This window comes from Protopterus annectens, chromosome 2.part1 (genome assembly GCF_019279795.1).
Source record: "Protopterus annectens isolate FY-2018-M chromosome 2.part1, PAN1.0, whole genome shotgun sequence".
NCBI classification, from domain to species: domain Eukaryota; kingdom Metazoa; phylum Chordata; order Ceratodontiformes; family Protopteridae; genus Protopterus; species Protopterus annectens.
In genome coordinates, this window is record NC_056729.1 from 1,626,351,215 (window position 1) to 1,626,378,069 (window position 26,855).

Genomic DNA, 26,855 nt, shown 5'->3' on the forward strand with positions numbered 1-26,855 from the left:
ATAGATTTACTGTTTTCTAACTTGGTAAAATAAGTGGATAGAAAGAGGAAATGCATGCCTCCAAAGATAAAGCATAACAAAAAAGTCAAAGAAAGGACTGGAAAAATGTCAATATGTGATTGCTGTACATCTCTGAATAAAGCGGTGACTATGGAGCCAGGGCCGAGCAAACTCGAACAAAAAATTACCAGATGTACATGGAAATTGTTAAAATAAGTGATCATTTAGAAAAGTATGTAAAAACTAACAATAAAAGGCTAGCTACTGCGCTGTGGAAAAAGCCCTTACTACTAATTTAGATGATATTACAAAACTTTTTAAAGAGAGAGACAGAGATGAGAATTAGAATGGGAGAATTGGAAGTGATGCAGGAGAGTCTTAGATTGAACTTAATAGATATAGAGCACAGAGCTAGACAAGAAAATCTGCATTTTTTAGACATCCCAGAGAAGTTTGAGGGGGCTGACTATAAATCCTTTATGCAAAAATCAGCTGAGCATCTGGTTGAGACTGCTGCAGGCTGATATCCTTATTGACAGAGGATACAGGGTATATACTCCATTGGTAGTCAGAGCAAGGCATCCTCACCATATAGTAATCAAACTGAAACTTTTGCTCTTAAGGATAAATTTCTGTTCAGGCTGTGGTAGAAGGGGAAGAAGTTAATGACTGGGACTGTGAACGTTTTCATGGAGAATAATTACTCTCAGTGCCTTTATATCTGTCTTCAGGGAATATAGAGCTTTATAAGTTAGATTGAAGCTGGTATATCCATCATCATTAAATGTAATGTTTCTGACTGGGTGGAAGACTTTTTATGGAGCCAGCAGCAGCTATTGTGGAACTGCCAAAATGGGCACCAGGAGGAAAGTGATAAACAGGACCAGCTACGCGGCTCTCCCCCATGATCAGCCCTGACTCAATGCCAGCTAAGCCATTTTTGCTATTACACTGGAGGAGGGGAAGATAAGGTTAGAGTTGATAAACAACAGTATGAGCAGCTTAGACGGGTGCTAGACTTCATGAGGTGACTGCAGTTTGCAGAGTCCCCTGGGCAGCAAAGTTAACCTGCAGCATCAACCTAGAAAATACACAGGAAACGGCCTGCTTAATAAGTTATTAGGTATATGCTGTTTTATAGGGGAATTGATCAATGAAATTGATCTTTAACAAAGCAGTAAGACTGGAGCAATAGCACTCCTTCACTAAGCAACTACAAAATATGGCTTGATTATCATGAAAATTGGATTTGCTCTTTAGCAAAATAATTTCACAATAATGTGCACGTTAACTACTCATAAAGGGTTGAGTATGCTTAAAAGAAGCCTCCCAAGGCTGTGGGTGGGGTTATAAAGCCCATGGAAGAGATCTGTGTGACAAATCAGCCAAGACATAATGCTTTATAACATTATTGACCTTTGCAAGGTTGACGTTCACGTTTGCAGGTTTTGCATCTTTGGACAAAGAATATCTATGCATAGATATGAGGGTAAAGGGTGTGTTGCTTGCCTTCAGTGATTGTTTCTTATGCAAATTTGCTCTGTTTGGTACAGTTTTATCTAAATGTCAAGGCACTGTTTTATTGACTATTGAACATGGGAGACTAAAATGACAGCTGTTAGTCTAATGTAATGAGAGGGGAAATTGCTAGAGACAAGGGAGAACTACAATATGATTAATGTAAAAATGTATTTACACTAATCCGCTCTAATTATACTGTCCCCCAAAGTTATGTACACACCACCTCCCCCAAAATAATCTTAATTCTGTAAATAAGGCATGACTATTTTACATTTCCATGATTGTAAGCTTATTTAAATGTTAATTTACTAAAAAGGTGGCTTGAAGTTGTTGTATCTTTCAGCTTTTCCCAGTTAGGGGTCACCACAGCATAAGAGTGTTTGCATGCAAACTCTTTTTTATTTAAAAATAAAACTTTATTTCATTGTTTTAGACACAATCTTTAAGAAAAGACATCGTCTTAGTTGGATAGTAAAATATCTTTTCCTATTGAGATTCTGGAAGGTTTTGAGCATAACAGGTTATTTTGTTAGACCAGAAAAGTAGTGGTTTTATTTTCTTTGTCTTATTGTCTAAGTCTAAGTAGAAGCTGATAGAAAGATTTAGCCAGAGCCCTGAGTATTTAAATGAGTTAGTGTTTTCTATATTGGCATTGCTGTGGTCAACAATCTGTCATGTGGAGGCAGCTTTGCTTAGCTTTTGTTGAAAAAAAAATTGCGACCTAGTCTCTTGGTTATAATTTCATGTTTTTTTATTCTCATTATAATGTATTTTATCATTGTGTGAATGCCTAATATTTTACATTGCCTTACCTATTTTATGACTACTGTATTTAATTTATAAGCAACTAAAATTTGATTTGATGGCTCAGATCTGCCTTAAGGAAATAGGATGTTAGGGCATGGATTTTCATGCAAGGTGTAGTAATAATCAACGGAACAGGAAAGGAATTCAGGGGAACTTGGAAGAGGTGGAAGAAATTGCAAAGCAGAGAGGAGGGACAGCTGTACAGGGAATAAAGGGACATTATGATTTGTCAGTATGAAGTCTTCTGTCAGCTTAATCACATAGCTTTATGTACTGTGTTTATCTTCTGTTTATTAACAGTATAAGTACTTGATCTGATGTCATTTTCGTTCTTCCTCACTAGTGGGTTCAGATCTGATTCTTGGTTCTGCCTCGAACACATACACTAGACTTCAGATCCCGCTCTGAAGCTCCTCACTCTACCCATAATGTTCTATTCCATCCCCATTGTCTCAGATCTCATTTGCCAGCATCATGGTTAGACATAGGTTCCTCTCTCGAGCATTGTAAGCAAATTTATTTATGATTGTTAACTGTTAAAATTGTCTATTTTTTTCTATAATCCTTAGAATTTATTCTTACATCCTCCCTGTTAATGTTCTCTGGCATTAGGGATTTCTTGGACCTTTAGTCAAAACTCCTTTCTATTAAATACTTAGTAGTCTTCATACAATTGTTGGTACCATCTTTTACCTGATTTAATAGGTATTTTCTTTAAATACCATACTTGGTATTTCCATCCTTCCCTTTCCAGGCTGTTTCTAATAATTACCTTTTTCTGTTAATTTCTTGCTTAATCACTATCCTTTTTTTCTGTTAAAAAAGTTGTTCTTGTTGTTATTTCAGGTTTTGCTCTCCCTTACCTGTAATTATGTTAGAGAAACCAACAGGATTCAAAAAGTGCACTTCTTGTGGGCATATGATTCCAAATTTTGATGAGTGAGAAGGATCCCACAAACTGTCACATGATGAGATCTCATTTAGAGATATCCTAGAAATCCTTAAGCAGAAAGGTGGCTGGTCACCCCAAACTCCTTCTCATGAAGAATTGGTGTTCCTGGAGGCTTTTGATGATGGACCATCTGTGTCTTGGGTGACTCCCTCAGCAGACGAACATATTGACCTGGTTTCCCACCGGGCATGGAAGGAGCTGGTCACCGTTGAGTCCATCCCCATGCACCCAGACAAGTTTTTAGCCCCTCCTTCAGGCTGTCCTTACTGGAGCAAAGGAGTGATGGTGGCAGCCACTAAGAAAGAGCTGGCAGAACAGATCTCTTCTGTCAATCTGCCAAACAGGCAGTCCAGAGCTTTGCACAGATTTAGAAAGCGCGTGTTCACCTCAGCTACCTTTGCTCTTAGGTCGCTTAATTATCTGGCACATTATACTTGGCTGCAAAGAACTTTCACTAAAGAACTATCAAAGTACTCTCTCTCTGAGTCCATGTCTGATGAGGATTTCAAAAGGGCCACCTCTCAGCTGGGCCACTCTTTTGTCTAGTTCAAACACTTCAATTAAGTTAATCTCTCATACAGCTGACAGTACCTCATGAGCAGCCGGTTCAGGTATCTCCAAAGGAGACACACCTGGATGCAGCTGTTCGACTTTTCAGAACCCTTTAAGACATCCTTTATTAATGCTCTATTTGATGGCATCTCATTGTTTGGGCCATCAGTTAGAGATATGCTTAACCACAGCGAAAAAGATGGAAAAACCCTGTCCTCATAGGAATCAAGTTTTCTACCCCTCAATGGGCCTTTTCCAGAAACCAAAGAGGTGGTAACAAAATGCGATTCCATAAATCTTTCAGGATTCACTTGAAGATAATTCTTCCAGAGGCAGAGGAGTACACTTTAATGGTAGACATCACCCTAGAGGCAGAGGAGGCCCACAGAACCAGGGCTTTAGAGAATCCTTCTCTGACAGGTCCTATCAGCCCTCCTGAAGTGCTGCCCAACTGTCCAAATCTGGAGGCAGTTGGGGATTGATTATTCTTGCATGTAGACACCTGGACAAGTATCACAACAGATTTATGGGTGATAAGAATAGTATCTAAATGTTACTACATTTCCTTTTCCCTTCTTCCCCCTTGTCAGAGGAGGAAACTTTCCGATGCTCCACCCAGTCAGAGGAAGAAAGCAGCACAAGAAATACAAAAGCTGCTAGAAAAAAAAGAGTCATCCAGAAAGTCCCACACAACCAAATAGGATTTGGAACTTACTCACGCTTCTTTTTAGTGCCAAAGAAAACAGGGGACCACAGATCCATTTTAGATCTAAGCGATTTGAACCAGTATGTGAAGAAGGCAAAGTTCTGAATGGTCATGGTTTGGTCCATAGGTTCATTGGTTCATAGGATGATACTAGGCTATTGGCGCAGAGGCCCTTATAAGCCTAGCCAAGAATTTGGCCATGTTCCCTCAAAGTCAGCACCTGCTTCCGCTGTCCAGCAGGAACACAGTTGGGATCCCAGGGGTGTATTTTCTGTTTCCCATCCAGTCTAACAGGTTCCTGTTAAAGAGGGATAGAGAGGTACACTGCTTGACATGAAGATGGAGTCTATTCCACAGATAGGGGAATCTTTGGTTCACAAATCTATCCCACCAACAAGTTCTATTAATGTCACAGATCAGGAGAAGGTCTTGCTTGCAGATTGTTCGAGTGGAGTTTGACTTATGGATATGCAGCAACTACATCAAGGCTGGCTCTGAGATGGCCTTGAATGCCAGACACAGGTCACCTCTGAGCAGTCTGTATGAGACTGAGTAGAGAGACAGGGCATTTAGCCTATCTGTATAGGATAGGTGTTTGAGACCCCGGATTTTCCTGGTCTTGAACCTCTGTGGTCTCTCCAGCTGCTGCATGTGCTTGGCAAGGTACATGCCGAAGGGGACATTGTACTCGATAATGGGTCTGATAAGGGAGGAGTCCAGGGATGTTATGACCTCCTTGCTCCTGGATGAAATACCCTTATTTATGAGGGGAGCCATGTAGAAAGCCTTCTGTACAACGGAGACAATGTGATGGTCAAACGTCAAGTTGCTATCAACCTGGGTGCCCAAGTCCCTCACAACTGTTTGCATGCTTAATGTGATAATTAGTGGGGATGCCATTTTCCCCAAAGGGGATAATGATGCATTCCTTGGCATTCAGTTTGAGGCCATGTTTCTGGCACCAGTCATTAGACTGGGTGATGTTCACATCACTAGGGGAATTTAAGACAGAACCCAGCTTGCAGTCACCTGCCAACTTGGTCAGGTACAGACCACAGGTTTTGGCTTGCATCTCAGAAAAGTATATTGCAAACAGTAGAGGCCCCAAGACAAATCCTTGGGGTACACTGCTTGTTATGGGTCTACTACTAGAGGTGGCTTCCCCTAGTTTGACTGAGTAGGTTCTATCAGTGAGCCAGTTAGCTACCCATCTGGTAACATGCGGGTTGATGCCTAGCTGGGAGAGTTTATCTGTTATGCTCAAGTGGGGAATAGTGTTGAAGGCTTTGGCTAGTTCAAGGTAGGTGGTGTGCACCTTCTTCCCCTCGTCCATGGCTTTGGTGACTGTTTCAAAGAATTCTACCAAGTTTAGCAGGCACGATCTTCCTTTAACAAAACCAGACTGTGTGGGGTCAAGTGTTTGGAGGTTGCCAATGTCCTCGTTTATAAGTTCCATGATAATGCATTCCATGGCCTGGCAGATCAGGCTAGTTAGGCTGATGGGCCTATAATTGCCTGGGTCAGTGGACACTCCACCTTTGTGTAGAGGGATGACAGTGGCCATCCTACATTCAGCTGGGATGCAGCCGGTGCTCAGGCTTTGGTTAAATAGGCTGCCTAATGGAGCTGAGAGATCATGCCTGAGTTCATGTAGGATACAGTCAGAGATGTTAACAGGTCCCATGGAGACGGTATTTTTGCCTTTGACAGGGCATTAAAGACCTGCTCCCTGGTAATGAGAGGAGGGAGGCAATTGCTGGGGTTGTCCTGGTTTACTGATGGGGGACAGGACCTTTTTTGCACTAGGACAGCTGGATGTGCTCTATAGACCTTCAGGATACATACTATCATATAAAACTAGACAGACGATCCAGAAGGCATCTTCGTTTTTGGCTGGGAGTCAATCATTACCATTTAAGAGCTCTGCCCTTTGGACTCACCACAGCCCCTAGAGTGTTTACCAAATGTATGGCAGTAGTGACAGCTCACTTGAGGCTCAAAGCGGTCCAGGTGTTTCCATATACATATATATATATATATATATATATATATATATATATATATATATATATACAGACAGATGATTGGCTCCTCACAATCCCCTCCAGTCATCAACTTCAACAAGTCAGGGACTATCTGCTCCAGATTTGCAGTACCTTGGGCATTTCAATCAATTTTGCCCAATCACAGCTTGCTCCAGTTCAGAGCCTGGAATGCATCGGAACACTTTTGAACATTACAGCTGAGGTGGCATCTTTACCCTTCCACAACATTGCTTGTTTACGACATCAGGTACAGGATATCCTTTCTCATCCTTCTCCCCTAGCAAGGTTAGTGCTTCTGGCACTGGGGGCCTATATCAGCTGCAATAGCACTGCTTCCATTAGCATGCTTTTTTATGCAAATTCTCCAGTGGACCTTAGTTGTACAGTGGTCCATGCTACATCATCCCTTGTCTTCTCAAATAAAATTCACCCTGATTTGCAAGCACTACATTCGTTGGTGGATTCAGTCTAATGATCTCTTTCTAGGCAGACCCTTTGTTCTTCCAAATCCAGTTGGCATAGTGAACACAGACACTTCCCAACTGGGGTAGGGGGCATTTCAAGGTATGTGGTCCCCCCAAGAGACCAAATTGCACATCAACATCCTACAGATTAGAGCAGTCATTTTAGCATTGCAGGAATTTCAAGAATCTCTCCCCCTTGGGACTAATGCAGTTCAGATGGACAACATGTCAGAAGTCTGGTATGTCAACATGCAAGGAGGAACCCAATCTTACCCCTGTGCAGAGAGGCCATGAGAGTTTGGGAATGGGTCAGCTCTTCAAACCACTTTTTTAATCATGATGAACATCCAGGGGAAAACCTGCATGTTGGCAGACAAACTAAACAGGTCTGTTCTGATGTCTCATATGTGGTCTGTCAATCAATCAGTAGTTAATATGATTTTCAGGCGTTGTGGCCGACCTTGCTGCAACCTGTTTTCCACCCTCTCAACAACAAGTGCAGCAAGATCCTCCCTCTGGGAAAGACAATGAGAGATGCTGTGTTTCATGTTTGCTGCTCAGGTCTTCTTTATGCTTACCCTCCTCTTCTGCTGATTCCAAAATTCTTAGAGAAAGCAAACAGGCTGAAGAGCTCAGTAATCCTCATTGCCCCCTTCTAGCCTCAGCAAGTTTGGTTTCCCTTACTATGGTCTCATCTTCATTATCCTCCTTGGATACTGGAGCCTCATCAGATTATCCTGTTTCACCCATCAAGGATTCAACATCCTATTCTTCATGCCCTCAAGTTAACCACATGGTTTCTCAATGTCGAGTAATAGTTAGACATTCCAGGCTGTCTTCCCCAGTCTGTGATACTATTTTGGCTTCCCAAAAAGCTTCCACCAAGAAAGTGTATAGGAACAAGTGGAAAAGGTTTTCTGTTTGGGCTTCTGATCACAGCATCAACCCCTTTTTGGCTCCAACTTCTGATATTTTTCATTTCCTTACAACTCTTTTTAATGAAGGGGCCAGTTTTTCTACAGTTAAACTTCAGTTGGCAGCAATTTCAAATTCCTATTCAGGAAATATCTCTATCTCTGGCTTCTTCCAGACTGTGTAAAGCATTTAGAAAGAGCATTTTTCTTCTCAGACCTCCGATAAAGGATCCTTCATCACCTTGGGATCTTACTGTGATTCTTCAGGGTTTAACTTAGAAGCCCTTTGAATCATCAGACAAATGTGATCTAAAATTTGTATCATGGAAAATGGTCTTCTTGGGGCCATAACTTCAGCAAAAAGAATTTCTGAACTCCAGGCTCTGTCAGCAAAACTCCTTTACATTGTTTTCCATAAGGAAAGAGTTGCTGTATGCACTTAACTCCTCCTTTGTACCTAAAGTGGCTTTGGAAAATAACATCAACCAATCCATAAATTTACCAGTCTTTTTTCCAAATTTCTCTAATAAGGGAGAGTACATGCCACATCTCTTTGATGTGCACAGACAACTGCATTTTTATCTTAATAAAACAAAGCAATTTAGAAAGTCAGAGATGCTTTTCGCATCCTTTTCCTTGAATTACCTTAGTCAATCAGTCTCTGAAGTTACCCTAGCTAAATGGATTACAGACTGCATTTGACTGATTTATTCTCAAAAAGTTTTATCTTTACCAAGCTCTTTCAACTTGATCCTTTGCTACATCTTTGGACTTTTGGTCAAGAACCTCTACTGATGACATTTGTGCGGCAGCCATATGGTCCAAGGCTCATACCTTTGTTCTGCATTACAAGTTGGACATCATATCTAGAAATAGAGCCTCCTTTGCTTTGGCAGTGCTCCGGAATATCCTTCCATGAGGGCCACCCAAGGTCTACATACCTGCGGACTCTGTCCCATTAGTGATGAAAAATGAAAAGGGCAACATCAACTTTATAAGTTATGTACTCACCATAACTAGGCATCTGTATTGTCCATTTTCATTCTTCCTCACCTTCCCTCCCATCCATTCCCCATTCCCTTTTCCTTCTGGAAGAACCTATTAGATTATGTTGGAACCTTCTATTCCATGTTTGAGCCCTGTCTTTATTTCTGCCTATCCTGTCCTCCTTCTCTTGCACTAGAGGGGAAATAGGCAGCAAACTCGATCTGTGGCAATGGGGATGGAATAGAGAATTATACGTAGAGGGAAGAGCTTGAGAGCTGGATCAGAACTCTAGTGTATTTGTCCAAGTCAGATCCAAAGATTGGATCCAAACCCATTAGTTAGGAAAATGAAAATGGACAATACCAACTCCTTACATAACTTATAAGTGTAAGGGCTCGAGTTTCTAACCACTTCTAATATCACAGTCATGTAGGCTTTTATTTGGCTTGCGGTTAAAGCTAAATGATTGTTAACAATGTATTTTAAACCTGGAATTGTCCTGAAATGTGCAAATTTCTGAGAGACATGGGTAAGCAGATAGTATAATCTTTTGACATTCACATGCTGGGATGTAGCATGTCTTTTTTAAGTAAGACATTTTGTCGTGTTTAAAGTACTTATACAAATGTATTGACCTACACCATAGATAATGTTCTACTTAACAAGATTCAAAACTGAGTAGTAAAAGCATGACAAGATTCAAAACTGAGTAGTAGAAGCCTATCCCAGCTCTCTTCTGTCACTGTTTTTCTTACTTTTTTAAACACAGAAAAGTTCTGGATGCTACTTACTATCATTTCAGCACTGTTAAAAGAGTTGGATAGTGTACATATTTCATTACTGTTACTGTTGTAATTATTTTCAGATACAAGGTGAAATTGAAACCTTCAAATCCCAGACTTTGCATCTGGAGAATGAGCACAAGAAAATCCTAAAGGAACTTGAATTCAAGCTAAATGATGCTGTTCATCAGTCCGGTCAGCATGACAAGCATCAGCAAAGATGGATGAAGATCGTAGACCAACTCAAAGCAGGTAGAGATCATTAAATATTTTGCCAGAAAGTGCTGCAGTGATGTTTTACCAGTATTATTTTCTGTGTAACACAGCCAGTGATTCTCTGCAGTATAAATTGGATATCCACTTCATGCTGAATAATCAGATGCAAAGTGACAAATCTAACTTGGTTAATAAGTGATGTTTTAGTTATGTCTTAAATAAATGAGTGTTAATAGTTTCCCACAGAGGCAGTGAAAGAGTTCTAGAAGTTTGGCTACTTGGAAGGAGTAGCAGGTATCCCTGTTTGAGTTATTGGATAAGTTGATGCTAGAGACGAGTTTATCAGAGAATCTAAGGACTCAGGAAGGGGGGTACCATGACATGAATGAAGATAGGCAAGGACATTTGTTGGGACAGTGTATTATTTTACTAGCTTGTTTTTGTTGAGAGAGCTTAAGGAGATTAAGGAGTTTGAGCTAATTTAACTGTGTAAGCGCTTTGCAGCCATGGTTGTATGCGGATAAATTGGATGTCAATTTGGCTGTTTTATTAAAGGTTTGTTCCAGTGTAGTTTTTTTTTCTCTCATGCCTCTCTGTACTTGCCTGACTAGACCCTAATCAGTCCTAATATTTAGTCTGTTGAACAACTCCTTCTAAAATCGCATTACTCTGCAAGTAATCCCACATCATGTTTTCCCCATCAACATCTTCATACTTTAATTCTGTCATCAGTTAAACATGCACCTCCTGCTAATTACATGACAACTTAAACTCCTCTATCCATTCTTCAGAATAACCAGGTAATTTCCTACTAACCTTCCATATGTCTATTTTGCAATACACTGTAATACCTTAAGAATAGTATCTTTGAAGCACTACCTGACAGTAGTGCTTTAATAATATCACTACTTCTTCACTACATGTAAGTAAGCACCACTTGGTCTGTAATGTCATTATTACCTTTTGTATAATTCTGTAATGTGACACATTTTAATGAAACTGAAACCGAAAAATGGCATATGTGTTTAATGAAATTGCAAAATGCAGCTTTTATATTAATGAAACCGTAAATTACGTTAGATTGTAGTTGTTGAACCTTTTGTCCCTGGGCCTCTGCTGAAAATGAGCTCTGCTCAGTCATACTTTCCTAGTCAACAAAGATAAATAAATTAGTAAAAATAGAGAGTTGGAAGGCTTTAAGATTGGTGAATGTGGAGGTAGCATAGTGGATGGTATGGAGAAGTAAAGCAGTTGCAATGTGAATTCATTGGGATAGGTATTGGTTTGGTAGAGCAAACCCAGTTTTTCTTGATTTTGGTGATTTGTTGGATGTTGTAGTCATATTTCATGTTTTGATCTGTGGTTAGTCATAGCAGTTTGGCATGAATGACCTGTTCAATGGAGATCCCATTTGAAGAGTTGAGAGTGATGATAGTTGCAGGGGTCTACCTGATAAGATCGAAGACCCAGATGGCTGAATCCAAAATGATAGAGATGACGTGAAAAACCTCAGAAAAAAAGAAAAGTGAAAACATCGAACCTCAGAAACCTAAAGGAAGTTGTTTTCTTTTCGTAGTTCCACTTTAAGAAAGAACGATGATGTTGTACATGCGCACTGCAGCAGGCGGTTCTTGTGCAGATGTGGGCATGCCATGGGTTTTTACCCTTGGCTTCAATATAGTGCGATCTCAAAGTTGGTATTTTTAAGTTGGCAGGGGGGTGTGGGGGGTGCAGAGGGGCAGAGAATATAATTTACGGTCCAGGACTGTTGGGTGGTGGTTGTAATGTATGGGAGCTGTTAGTTATGGTGTTAAAAAGTCAGCAGCTGTTTTCAGTGTTTTGACGTTCAATGTTTTCACTTTTTTGTTTTTCTGAGGTTTCGTTCATGTCGTCTTGATCATGTTGGATTCAATCATCTGGGTCTTCGAAGTTATCAGGTAGACCTGGTTGCAGAATTGTGGCAGGCTTTGGGGATAAACTGCATCTGTTTCGTTTTTTGGGGGGTTCAGAACAAGGTTGGAGTCACTGAGCCAGGATTCTACAGAAGAGGATTGTTGGATTAGTGATTGGGGTTTACTCGTGGATTTGGTGGAACAGATAATGATGGAGTTATATTTATATTGAATAATAGTAGACTTAATGGATTAAAAAGGAAGATTGTTGATAAAAATGTTGAACAGGATATTACCTACTGTTGACCATTGTAGAACTCCTACAGGAGTAGCAGGTGGAGAGGAGGTGAAATGTAAGCATTTAAAACTCTGAATTGTGTTGTAGGGGTAGGAGTTAATCATGAGAGGGAACAATCTGAGAGACCTAGATGTGTCAGAAGCCTTAAAGAGGTTGAGAAAGACTGTGGATACCAAGGAGATGTTATTTATATAAAGATAAACTATATGCCAAATGGATATAAGGACTGTGATAGTACTGCAAGAAAGATGAAAGCCATGCTCATATGGGGCTAGAAGGTTGTTATAGAGTGAGTGATGGAATATTTGGGGTGGATACATTTTTCCAAGATCTTGGACAGTATATATAGATCTATGTATAGATGTAGTTTCGGGGGTGTAGGGTTTGTCCCATATTGATGGTTGCAGGGGAGCTTTCCCCCTGTAAAAAAACAAAATGTTTATGTTTTGCCACTTTGTAAGTATCCCTGCTTCAAGTATACACCCTCACTAAGGTTTTAGACATTTTGGGTTTGAGTAATCACTAGTTGATTAAACGAGAGTCAGTAATTCATAGTACAGTCACATAGGTATCTAATGGTAGTTTCTTTTTTTTAAGGGAGGTGGTGTTTATATGGTAGGATGATAAGTGTGCAAGGGTTTCTGTTTTCCAAATTGTACAATGCTACATTTTATTGTGGCCAGCTTTACACTGTGATCCTGACACCGGTAGTTTGTCTGAGTTAGGACCATTTGGAGGATCTAAGTGTCTTCAATTGAGCTGATGATGTTTCAAGCTTGCAGTTTTGGTCAGCCAGATGTCTTTGATGTCAAGTGTTATAACAGAGAAGTAGTTGCCAAATAGAAATGGTCTGAAAATGGAGCTGTGGAGTATACCACGGATGCCAAGTCTGTTGGAGGGTAGTTTGCCATTTTCTCTAGTGGAGTGCTGTCAGCGAACCACTTAGCAATCCAGTGGGTTACATTAGGATTTATATTTATTTAGGTAGTTTGTCAGTGATGCTAGAGTAGGGTTTGGTGTCAAAAGCCATAGCTAAATTAAAGGAAGATGTGTGCACAGAGTTACTTTCTGTGACTTCTTCAAAGATGTCAACAGCATTTAATAGGAATGCTCTACCTTTTACTATATCAAGTTGTTTAGGGTTTAGGGATTATATGTTCCCTTTTCCCAGTTTATGATACCCATCACCTTTTAATAGGACCACCAGCATTTAATATGAATGATATACTTTTTTCTACATGCGCAGCACAGTGGTATAGGGGATAGCATTGTCATCTCACAGCAAGTGGTTTCCTATTTCAATTCTCAGCTGGGGTGTCTCCTGTGTGAAGTCTGCATGCCCTCCCTGTGTTCATATGGGTTTCTTCTGGATGCTCCAGTTTCTTCCCACATTATAAAGGCATGCAGTAGTGGATTGGAAACTCTAAATTAACAATAGTCATGAATATGTGTGCAAATGTGTGGTATGGAAGAACAGCCATAGCAGGGCTAGCCTCCTGACATTGTGAACCTTAGCTGTAGATGGCCATCACTGTTGAGGTGACATCCCTGCCCCATGTGCAAAAATGGGAAAAAGGGGTTGTGGCTGGATGGATGGAAATACCTTTTACTATGTGCGTTGGTTAGGATCTAGGGATTATATGTTTCCTTTTCCTCTGTTTATGATGTCCATCGCCTTGCAAATGATGCTAGTGATGCTGATACATTTGTAGTTGCTAAAGATTATGGTAGGTCTTCCCTTGTGGAGGGGAACTGCTATAGATGTTCTCCTGTCTTCTGGTACATATCCAGTGGAGAAGCTAAATACTTTGAGGAGAAGAGCTGATGGGAATTGTTTGATACTGATCAGGAAACAGCCCAATATAAAATCTGGACCCATAGAGCTGGTGCTTTTGTTCTTGATGAGCACATTTAGCTATATGTTCATAGACTGTTGTGGGAGTATAGACAGAATACTTTGTACTGGGAAGTTTGGAGATGAAAGAAGGGAGAAGTTGTAGCTGAATTTATCTTCAAAGACGCTTGCTATATCCTCAGAGTCTGAGTGGATGATGGTACTAGAGATAAACTTGCTATTATTTCTGAGGCCTTTTACATAATTAAAGAATATTGATTATCCTTTGCTGATACAGCAATTTTTAGTTTGTAAAAAAATTACTTCTACATCAAAGAAGCAGGGACAAATGGAGAAATGAGGACATCAGAGCAGAAGCCAAGTTAGCCCCAATTGCAGAGAAGGTCAAGCAGAATAAATGATGGTGGTTTTGACACATGCAGGGAAAGAAGCAGATGATCTGGGGAAGAAAATTTGGGAGAGACTGAAATAATGTAAGAAGAAGTGAGGACTTCCAGCCAAGTGATGGATGGATAACATGAGAAGACCTGTGACAGTCAGACACATCTATCGAAGAATGTAGGAGAGCATTACTGAATTGAGAGAAGTGGTGACAATTGGCACAATACTCCAACCCCATGTAGGAAAAGGGGAAAGGGGGCTCTGCAGGATTTGATGTCAGCCCTGAGTTCTTTGTTGAACCTTTTAAAATTTCTTTTAACACACTGGGGTTTTATTCTGTTTTATTCTGTTCTTTAGGGCTATGTCTTATGCCCTTTTATTTCAGAGTTGATCTATAACTTAGTTCCACCAGTGGAGTTTGTTTCTACATTTGGCATTGTATTTGCTGTGAATGGGAACATAAGCCAATATGGAAGAACTGACATGGAAATATAAACTTTGCATGTTTGTAGCAGCATTTGCTATAAGGTCATTGAGGACCATATGGTGAATAAAAGACTGCAGTTATCTGATTTGACCAGTTTGTGAAAGGTTAATAGCAGTCCCTACAAGTATCGTGTTTGGGTTAATGAAGAGGAAGTCTAGTTTATTAAGATATGTTTCATGATTTGCATGTGTTATAGACTGGGTGATATGAAACCTCATTTACTCATGTTGGGATATGACGGCGTTAAAGGTTATTCTCCTGGATAAACAGTATAGAGGTGGTGTTTCAGACAAAGGTCAACAATCTGTAACCATTGTTACTGCTGTCTACACTTACAAGCCTAAACGAGTGATTGAGAGAGAAGGCTGGCAAGAAATGAGTTCCTGAGCTAAGTTTTAAAGACAACACAAATAGTCATGTTTTTCAAAGATAGGAAAGCCTTGAGAGAGGGCATTTTCTTATTTAGGGTCCTAGCATTGACTACACTGAAATTTGCCTGATTTGCAATTGCATTTTGTTAAGTTGGAAGCCCTAGTAGATTGACATTTCCTAAAATAAAGAGGCACTATTGGGATAAGAAATTTTCATCCGTATGCAAAAACACTAGTGAGATAGGTGCAGGCCATTTGTGATGAAACATACAGAACTGTCTTCCGTATCCCTCCAACCTGACACATATTAGAATAGCCTTAGAAAAGCCTTAGAATGAGACCAATAACTAAAAAAGTTACTTAAGACAATCAACTTTTGCTTATATTGTGGCATCATTCTTAGTATTGGTGGGATACTGCTTAAGACTAGTTTCTTTGTGACCTTAGAGACATGCTCCATCATGCCCCATTTCATTTAGTTTATGGGGTGCATTGCAACTCATTTGCTCCCAAATGAACAATTACCATGTCATATTATTTAGAGTGAAGGGGCTTCAGCGCCCTGGTGATAAAATGGATTCTTTTTTTTTTTTTTATTGACCAGTGGGGACTCTGGTTCCAATCTTCGGTGCTGGCTCAGCCGTTATACAGCTTGCACTAGCCAAAAAAATCTTGTGCTAAGACTACCCACAATGCCCCTCTCTCCATTACCCCAGATCTCATTTGACATGATAGCAAGAAGCATCAACTGAAACTCTCCAGCAAAGTCAAAAATGTACTGATTTTTCAAAACTTTGTGTTTTTCTATACTTATAGTTATGTGTGTGTGTGTGTGTGTGTGTGTGTGTGTGTGTGTGTGTGTGTGTGTGTGTGTGTGTGTGTGTGTGTGTGTGTGTATATATATATATATATATATATATATATATATATATATATATATATGGGTCTACCTGAAAACACCATAATCTCAAAACGCCGACGACGAGAACACCGACACTGGAAGATCCACAACGGAGAAGACCAACAATTGGAAATCCTGATGCTGAGAACACCGACATGTAAAGGTAAGTGTGCAATAGGGATGGATGTTAGGGTCAGGATGTGGGTAAGGGAAGTGTGTGATAACGACGGTCTGTTGGGTTAGGGGTGGGTTAAGTGAGTTAGGGTTAGGGCACGGGTCAGATGAGTGTGCAATAGTGACAGATGTTAGGGATAGGGGCGGGTTAAGTGAGTTAGGGTTAGGGCGCGGGTTAGGTGAGTGTGCGATAGTGACAGACCTTAGGGTTAGGGTTTAGGGTAAGGTTAGTGCATAGATAGTTGTGTATGTAAGGTTCAGTGTAGGTTTGTAAGGTTTTTGGTGTGCTTGTGTTGTGTGTGTGCTTTTTGGACAGGGGATTTGTTTTGTTTGTTGAGTGTCGGGATTGTGGTTTGTCGGGTATGTGACGTTTCTTGTTTCTGAACTTTCGGTTTTGTGGTGTCAGTGATTTTGTTGTCGGTGTTGTAGCACGTCGGTGTTGTCATGTAGACCCATGTATATATATATATATATATATATATATATATATATATATATATATATATATATTTATTTATTTATATAGATATATATATTTTTTTCTCTCGTATTTACCTTTTAAGTGACTGTGCTTCTCTACCCTTAATACCTCATGGTATTCATAGATTCATAGGTGTGAACTAGACTAATGGCCCTGGGGCCTTTACAACCCTAGCCCAAAGAAGTGCCCTGGCATTGTGCCATATTTTCGTTGCCATTGGTGGTAACCTTACTCTCGCCTTCTTTTACCTTGTAAGGTATCTCTTTACCATTGTTGGTATTTTTCCTTTCTGTCTTACTAATTGTAGATCAGAATGCAAATTAAGTGTGGTGTATCTTTAAGAAGCATGTCAAGGCTGTACATGCATGTTTAAATTCCAGACACGTGCAATCCCTAGTGCCATTTTGTAAGAGCAGAAAGAGTGAGAGCATGTATGATCACAGTTAGCTTGTAAATAAGTTAGTTAAGTTAAAGTCAGTAAACTTCTATAGTGATGTGTTTGTATAAATAAAGCTGCTTGAACAGAACTCACAAAGACTCTTCTATTGTGTCCAAAGTAGGAGAGTGACATGGTGCCAGAACCAGGATTGAAGAGAATAAGATCCAGAGTCATGAGGTGCAGAGACGACAGTGAAGGCAAAACTAAGAGAAATGAGCACAAAAAGAAGCAGAAAAGAATCAAAGGCAATGAAAAGTAGCACAAACTGTTTATTTGATAAAAGAGATAGAACAAGGCATTACAAGGGCACAAACCACATTATTGAGCAAGCAGAAGACACAACAAGTTTGTTGGCTAAAAGAAATGCTTAATTTAAAGGTATTTCATGAAACGATTAGCAGTAAAACAAAATGAGCATGTTTAAAGCAAAATTATCATGTTTAAAGATAAAATGATCATGTTTAAAGCAAAACAAGTATGTTTAAAAATAAAATGAGCATGTTTAAAGTAAATTGAGTGTATTTAAAGCAAAAGTGGGCATGCTTAGAGTAAAAGGAGCACAAGAAAAGTACACTGGGCATGAAAAGGGCTTAAACAAATATAGTAAGGGAATAAGAGGCACATTAAGCAAAAATAAAGCAAGGCGACTGCATGTGTTTTGGCTAAGTGCTATGTTTTGACATAACTATGTATTGTATCAAGGACATAACTAAAGTTATTTGAAGTATCTCTAAGTGTTTAAAAGTGTTTAGTGTGTGCTTATTACTCTGCATGTATTTTGAAGAGTTTATTGTGTGCAAAGTGCAACTATTTAGTGAAATACAGTCAAAGTATAGCCATTTCAAAAAGTTTCTTGTGCTGAGTGTGTCTATTCGCAAAGTGTCACCGTTACAGAGTGTTTCTTGCACTGTAAAGAATTGCCTAGCAAGTTACCGCCATTTTGGGGACATTTCAGTGTGCTGTGTACAGTTATTCACAAAGTTCAATTACTATGAAGTGTTATTGAGTTTTTTGCAAAAGAGGTCCAGTTTATTCACATCATAAAGTTGTTTGAGATGTTTCTTAAAATGATGATAAATGACTTTAGCATTGCAAAACAATATTACAAGAGTGTTAAAGTGCCCGAGAAGTTTATTTTGCAAAGTCCAATTATTCAAAGGTACTATGAGTTTGTTCATTAGCATAATTTCAAAAAGCTTAAAAGGTATAAATTCAGAAGCACAAAGGCATTGGACAAAGTTACAAATACTGGCATCAATTGAGTGTATGTTTGTGCTTATTTGCAAAACCCTTCACTGGTATGTGTTAATATGGCAGACAGATTTTGAAAGCCCCTACCACTTCTATTTGCTCAGAATATTGCAGAGAATTGGAGAATATTTGAGCAAGAGTACGATATTTTATACAAGCAGCTTATGCAGATAGAGATGCATGCACCAGGGCATTCATTTTGCTAAACCTAGCTGGGTCAGAGGCCATAGAAACAGAGCGTTCGTTTGTGTATGCACCTGCAGTATGTGAAGGAGAAGGTGAAAAAACGTCATATTGTTGTACAGGCTGAATCAAGAGAAGACACCAAGTGCTTGAAGCACAAGTTCAGAGAGATGTGTAAGCCCCAGACAAATATTACATTAGAAAGGCATTTGTTTTACACGAGAGATCTGAAACCAGGGAAAACATTTGCAGCTTATATAACTGACCTGAGAAACAAAGCTAAAATGTGTCGGTTTGGTGACTTAAAAGATGAGCTGGTAATACCACACACAAGCCTGTCCTTTAACAGTGATGCTGTGAGAAAGATTTTACTTTGTGACAGCGATTTAATGTTGAGCAAAGCCACAGAGAATTGTCAAATCCATGAGGTGACAGAAAAACACACAAGTATGCTTGTGAGTGACAAGAGCATGGTTTCAGTTGCCTCCAGGGCAAATATAGCTAGTGTGCAACACATGGCATGCAAAAGCAGGCCCAAGCACATGGCAACTACGATTTCTAGGGAAGACAGGTAGCTTTCCAGTAAGTTCTAAGAAAGGAGCTTTCTCCAGCTCAGTGCAGTACAAGCATGAATCAGCAAAACCCAGGCCTAGCTTTATTGTCAACTGTCACCATTGTGGTGCAAATCATGAGTCTAAAAGTGAGAAGTGCTTAGCATTAGGTCAGCAATGTTACAAGTGTAAAAAATGGAACCACTTCCAAAAGTTTTTCAAATCAAGCAAACCTAACACAGTTGTAAAGAAAGGTCACACAAAGAAGCAAGGTGATCAAGTAGAGATGAAGCAGTCAGATTTCTATATAGATGGTGTACCAGTGTTTGATGAACTTCCACGGTGGTGCAGTGGTAGCGTTGTTGCCTCACAGCAAGAGGTTCTCCCATTCAATTCCCGGCTGGAGTGCGGGGGAGTGCCTTCTGTGTGGAGTCTGCATGTCCTCCCCACGGTTGGGTGGGCGTTCGAAAGACATGTGTAAATGGGCGTGCCTTCGTTGAAGGTTGAATGTCGAGCTGGCACCTCAGCATTCGTGAAAATCTACTGCCAATCATTAGCGGACCGGAGTTCCGCTGTGGCGACCCCTAACCGGGAAAAGCCGAAAGGCAACAACAACAAAGTGTTTGATGAAAGATTTGATGTAGTGAATTTATTAAGAAGAAGTGAAGTGTTCTGTACTGTCCAGATTAATGGAAAATCCACAGACCTTAAAGTGGATACTGGTTCAAACTGTAATGTTATATCAGCAGACACATTTGCTAAAGTTAGAACTAATGAACAACTCAGTGTAGCTAGTGGTGCGAGATTTGGAGGTGAAGAAATTCAAACCGAAGGTTCAGTGATGCTTTCATGTTATTTGGCCGAGAATTGTTGCAACTTGTTGTTCTCTGTAGTCCAAAGACCAGGGCAATTTTTTTGGGTCTCAAAGATAGCTTAAGAATGAATCTGCTTTCTTTTGCTAAAGCAGTTCATCATGTAAGAGCATTTCCGAGTTCTAATTTTTCTGAAGCCATTTTCTCAGAGTATGCTGATATTTTTGAAGACAGGTTAGGCAAACTTCCAGTTGTGTATTCCTTGAAGTTAGACCCAGAGGTCACTCCATTAGTCAGACCCGCAAGAGTTCTGATAGCTATGCAGTATAAAGTTAATGCTCAGTTGAAAAAAATGGTGCAGCAAGGTGTGATTTGTCCAGTCACAGAACCAACTGAATGGGTGCTGTCCATGGTAGCAGCTCAAAAAAAGGGTTCAGACAAAATCAGAATATGTATTGACCCAAGAGATCTGAACAAAGCATTAAAGAGACCATATCATCCAATGCACACAGTCAAAGAGGTCACAGCCTTAATACCAAATACCACTGTTTTCTCTGTCCTGGATGCAAAGAGTTCATTTTGGCACGTGATGCTTGATCGCAAATCTCCATTTCTAACTACTTTTGGTACTCCATTTGGCAGATACAGATTCCTAAGGATGCCATTTGGAATAAATTCTGCAAGTGAAATCTTTCAGCATGCAGTGGAGCAAATTTTTTGAGTTATCCTTGTGCCATAATAGTAGATGATTTATTGGTTGGAGGCAATGGTAAAGCAGAGCATGACAGAAACCTCAAGAAGGTTCTGGACAGAGCATGTGAAGAAAACTTGAAGCTCAAGCCTCTGAAGTGCAAATTCAGACTTCCCAAAGGTACATACATAGGTCATATGAGTGCAGGCTTGAGACCAATCCTGACCAAGCAAGCAGCTATTCTTCAGATGTCAGCACCAGATAATGTACAAGCTCTACAATATTTTCTAGGCATGGTCAACTATTTAGGCAAGTTTATACCAGACTTCAGTGAGTTGACAGTACCTTTAAGAGCGCTAACTCGCAAAAATGTTGCATGGTCATTGTTGGAACAGCACCAGAAGGCATTTGAAGACCTTAAGCAGAAAATTACCACCCCATCTACATTAAGATACTATGATGTGAACAAACCAGTTACTCTTTCCTGTGATGCTTCAAAATTTGGTCTTGGTGCAGTTATACTTCAAGAGGGCAGACCAGTAGTCTATCCATCTAGAACAATAACCCAAACTCAGATGCTGTATGCACAGATTGAGAAGGAGCTTTTGGCAGTAGTATTTGCATGTTCCAAGTTTCATGATTATATTTATGGTCCTGCCATTCAGATTGAAACTGACCACCGACCCTCTAGTTACTATTCTGAAGAAGCCTATGCATTCCGCTCCAGTGAGATTACAAAGAATGATGCTCAAATTGCAAAAGTACAATTTCAAAATGGTCTATACGAAAGGGAAATTGCTCTGTCTGGCTGATACCATATCCAGATAATCCAGAAATACAACAGAATAGCTAGAATCAGAGAATTTAGACTTTGATGTGATGTCAGTGCATAATTTTTCTACCACAAGACTTGATGACTTAAGAGATCACACTCAGACTGATCCAATTTTGCAGAAGCTCAATCACTACATTAATGCTGAATGGCCATCAAAGCAATCTAGTTTATCACCTGAAGTGCAAACCTGTTTTCCTTACAGAGATAGGTTCATAGGTAAGGTACTAGGCTTTCTGCCCGAGGGCATTTAAAAGCCTAGCCAGAGTGTGTCGGCTTTCGCCACCCCATTGATTAATTAACTGAGCCTCTGTCAAGCAGAACCAATGAAGTGACCCCAGGGGTGTATTTTCTGTTACCCATCCACTCGTCAAGGCTTCTCTTGAAGAGTGTTAGTGAGGGGCTCTGCCTAATGTAGCTAGGAATTTTGTTCCAAAACATGGGGAGTCTCTGTGACAGGAATCTATCCCTCCAGCATGTTCTATTTATTGTTGTGGTGAGGTTTAGCTCACTAGAGCGCGTGGCTCGCAGTGACTTGGATTTCTTTAGGTGGAGCATGTCCATCAATTCTGAGTTGGACATGGCTTTGTACGTCAGACAGAGATCACCTCTGAGTAAGCGATATACCACTGAGTACAGCCAGAGTTTTTTCAGTCTGGTTGCATAGGACATATGTTTGAGACCAGTAATCCTCTTGATGAGGTGCTTTTGTGGTCTTTCCAGCTGTTGGAAATGTCTTGTGAGGTACATCCCAAATGGGGCATTGTAGTCTATGATGGGTCTGATGAGTGACGAGTAGAGGGGCACTATAACCTCTTTATTTCTAGATGTGAACCCCTTAGTAATTAGATGGGCCACATAGAAGGATTTCCTAACTACTTTGGCAATATAATTGTCAAAGGAGAGCTTACTATCTACCTGGGTCCCCAGATCTCTTATTACCTCTTCTGTATTAAGGGGGCTGCCACCTATGTGGTAATTCGTGGGTGTTTTGTTTTTCCCAGACGGGATGACTATTCATTTTTTGGCATTTAGCTTGTGGCCATGACTTTGACACCAGGTGTCTGTCTCAGTAAGGCCTTTTTGAAGGATGTCCGTGTCAGCCGGAGAGTCAATTATGGCTCCCAGTTTGCAGTTATCGGTGAACTTGGTTAGCCATAGTCCTCCTGTGTTTTCCTGTACTTCTGAGAAATATATGCCGAACAGTAGGGGTCACAGAACTGAGCCTTGTGGGACACCACTTGTGACTGGTTTAGAGTCAGACCTGGAGCCCACTATTCTTACCGTGTGAGTTCTGTCTGTAACCCAGTTGGCAACCCATCTTGTGATGTAGGGGTTTATGTTCAGGCTGGTGAGTTTTTCTATAATACCTGAGTGAGGAGTGGTGTTGAATGCTTTGGCGAGATCAAGGTAGGCTGTGTGAACCACCTTTCCCTCTTCTATGGCCTTGGTGACTGTCTCGAAGAAGTCAACCAGGTTTAGAACTGTTTTTTTTTACTGATTACTGCATTTATTTTAAAATCTGCACTTAAAGTTATATTTAGTCAAATTTAGTCGAAAGTTTGCTTGTTTGTTTGTTTAATTGAACTGTGGAGGCTGCCCACTAAAGTGTGCTAGCCTGTGTAACTAATTTATCACTGTCTCTGCATTTTCTGTGTATTTCTGCAAAAAAAACAAAAAAATAATCCTTGTTTTCCCTCCTTTCTCGACTAGTTTAGACCAGTATACAGGCATTGCTGTATTCTGGGCTGTGGTGTAGTTCCTGTGTTGTCCATTACCTTACTTGGATAGAAGGAAGTTTCTTTGCTCACCAGTGGGAGTGGGGAGCCTTGAGCAGCCTACCTGTCCTTGGGGGAAGTGACCTCAGCACAAGAAGCTGTTAGTAATTGGTTGTTTGGGACCATTCCTAGCTCTTTTGTAGTTCACTGCTTAAAATCCGCGTTTGCACGGCTTTGCGCGGTCGTGCGCATAGCGCCAGTTAAACAAGGTTAAACTTTTTCTGGCTCCGCCAAGTCTGCTCTTCAATTTTTCCCTTAGAACTGTTCTACTTGCAATCTAAACAGCCTATACTATATCTGAAAAGCTCAGCACTTGCTCCTAAAGCATTTTGTATACAGGTAAAGCACTCTTAAACAAACGAAAGTACTTCATTCACCTAAATTCTGTTGAGTACCCATTTCCCTATAGGTCCCTTCTGACCCAGTTACACAGCAATCTTTTTCACTATTTCTAGCATGTCGAAGGGTCAGTTGCTGGCGTCCTCTCCTGTTCAGCTGATGAATCTGGGAATCTTGAGGCAATGTTACAATTGCCTCATGTACACAGACAACCCTCTCCTCCTCCCAACAAATACAAATATATGCGAGAGATGCAACTATATAGCCAAACTGGAGGCTGAGCTCTCTCAATTCAGTACTGGCAAGACCAGTCAGGAGGAGAAGGTAACCACGCACACCACAAACCCAGTCTCACATAGAACTATCACAACTGCAAACCAAACACATAAACACACAAAAACATACTCGGAGGCGCTGATTAAAAATCTACCAAAACAACAGAGGCCTCCAAAGCAGACACCCAAGCAACCACCACCTCAAGACATAGCACATGCAACACATAGTTCACAAAGTCAGTGTACTAAACAGTCACAGCCCTTAAGGCCAAACAACATGCCAGACACACTTGTAATAGGTGACTCCATAGTCAGGCACACTGACGTCCCGCTCACCAGACTGAACAAGGAGAGGGTCACAGTAAGCTGCCTGTCGGGAGCTAGAATCCGCCACATAACACAAGCACTCGGGTCACTCCACAGCAAGTACAAATATGACTCAGTCATTGTACATGCCGGTGTGAATGACCTGAGATGTACCTCCCTGGACTACATGAAAAGAGACATAGAGAAGCTCTCTGATTATGTAGCCCAGGCCGGTATGACCCTGACCCTGAGCGGCATCTTACCCTCACCAAGAATGATGCCACAGTACAAAGACAAAATGATCAGTTTTAACAATTGGCTTAATTACTGGTGTCATTCTAAGGGGATCCAGTGTCTGTCTGCTTGGGATGACATGCTTGACAAGCCATGCTGCCCAAGGGATGGCTTGCACCTGTCACCCTGGGCTTCCGGATATTGGCCAAGGCTCTTGCCACCCCATAGTGCCTTTTTGGGCAAGGCTCAAATGACACACCTACCTCCCTAGAAAACACAAGTGGAAAAAAACTAAGGGTAATGCTGCTCAATGCCAGAAGTCTAAACCTCAAGATGCACACCCTCGAAGCCCTCCTCAGTATGGAGAATATCGATGTCTGTGCAGTGACTGAAACCTGGTTCAAAGCTCCTGAGAGCACCCCAGCACTATCAGGTTTTACCTCATATCATGCGTTCTGGCCCCAAAACTTGGACTGAACCACAAAAGGAGGGGGAGTATCCATTTTCATCAAAGATACCCACACCTCCAGGTTAGTGGTAACGCACGAAGCATCGGAGACTATCCAGGTGCAACTAACCATAGGCAAAACTGCCTTACAGTTTGTAGCATGCTACAGACCACCCTCTCAAACTCAGGAACCCCACACAGCCTTCCTGAAGACACTGGAGCGTATGAATGTCTCTCCAAATACCATCATTTTGGGAGTCTTCAACTACCTAAACATAGACTGGGAACATTACTCAAGCCCCAACACCCTAGCCCAAAGGTTCCTAGAATTCATAAACTCAAATGCAATGGAACAACTAGTCACCATTCCCACAAGAGGAGACAATATACTAGACCTGATCATCACAAACATGGGGACAAAATGCTCCACACCAGAAGTACATCCCTCTTTGGTAAGATCAGACCATAAATTAATCTCACTGGAAATTCACATTCCGCCCCCACCCCCTACACAAAAGACCACAGTGAAGAACTTCTCAAAAGCAAACTTCACACTTCTTAAGACAGAAGTGGTATCTTTCAAAGCCCCTGGGCCAGTGGAAACCACAACCCACACTGCTGAATCCTTTGCAAATGCCTTCTATGGGCACCTTCAAGAATGCATGGATCATGCAATCCCAAATAAAACCAAGACCCATTCCCCCAAAGGCAGGCGCCCGGTCTGGTGGACCCCAGCCATAAACAAACTTTACAACAGGAGGAGGAAGCTACTACATGACAGAGCAAAATACCTAAAAGGGAAGGCATCTCTGATCAGTACTAGCAAAAAACTACGATCACTCATAAAATCATCCAAGGCCAACTTTGAGAGAAAAATCGCAAAAGACACAAAAGACAATCACAAGGCCTTCTTTAGCTATGTTAGAAACCTGGGTGGAAACTCCCAGATATGCTCAGAGTTAGTCCAAAATGACACAAAATACACTGAACCCACTGACATTGCCAACATTCTGGCAGACAGGTTCAGTGCAAATTTCTCCTCCCCCCCAAAAGGAGAAATAACTATCCCAGCAGAGTGTAGCTTCCCTAACATCTCAGATTCCCAGGTGAGAGCCGCTCTCTCTAAAGCTAAAAACACAGCATCAATGGGACCGGATGGTGTCCCGGGCTGTGTGCTACATGAACTCCAAGAGGAACTAAACCCACACATAAGGCTGCTGTTTAATCTTAGCCTTACTACAGGATACGTACCCAAAGAGTGGCGTACGGCAACAGTGGTCCCATTTCACAAAGGTGGTGCTTCTATGGACCCTGGAAATTACCGCCCCATAAGCTTGACGAGCCTGGTCTGCAAAGCTATGGAGAGGATCATTATGGAACTCATAAACAAAGACATTGGGGACCTACAGACATTGGATCCTACCCAATTTGGCTTTGTCAAGGGCAGATCCTGCCTTTTGAACTTGATCGACTTTTTTGAAACAGTCACTAAGGCCATTGATGAGAGTAAGGCAGTTCACACAGCCTACCTTGACCTTGCAAAAGCCTTTGACACAATACCCCACTCGGGCATCATAGACAAACTCACCAGCTTAAATGTAAACCCATATGTCACAAGATGGGTTGCAAACTGGCTCAAGGACAGAACCCACAGGTTCAGAGTTGCTGGAGCTATGTCAGACTCTAAGCCAGTCACAAGCGGTGTCCCACAGAGCTCAGTCCTGGGACCCCTCTTGTTCGGCATTTATTTTTCCGAGGTACAGGCAAACATAGGAGGATTGTGGCTGACAAAGTTCGCAGATGACTGCAAACTGGGTGCCATAATTGATACTCCAGCGGACACAAACATCCTTCAGAGAGGCCTCATAGAAACGAATAATTGGTGCCAGAGCCATGGCCTTAAGCTGAACGCCAAAAAATGTATAGTCAT

General features: G+C 41.0%; 1 protein-coding gene across 1 annotated transcript in view; it reads left to right on the plus strand.

Moving 5' to 3' along the window:
• The window catches only part of LOC122794563 (coiled-coil domain-containing protein 63-like), an 867,658-nt gene that overhangs the window by 539,394 nt on the left and 301,409 nt on the right, over positions 1–26,855 (plus strand). Inside the window, exon 11 of the mRNA XM_044063060.1 lies at positions 9,814–9,982. Coding sequence (XP_043918995.1) covers positions 9,814–9,982 — 169 coding nt within the window. The remainder of the gene's footprint in view (positions 1–9,813; positions 9,983–26,855) is intronic.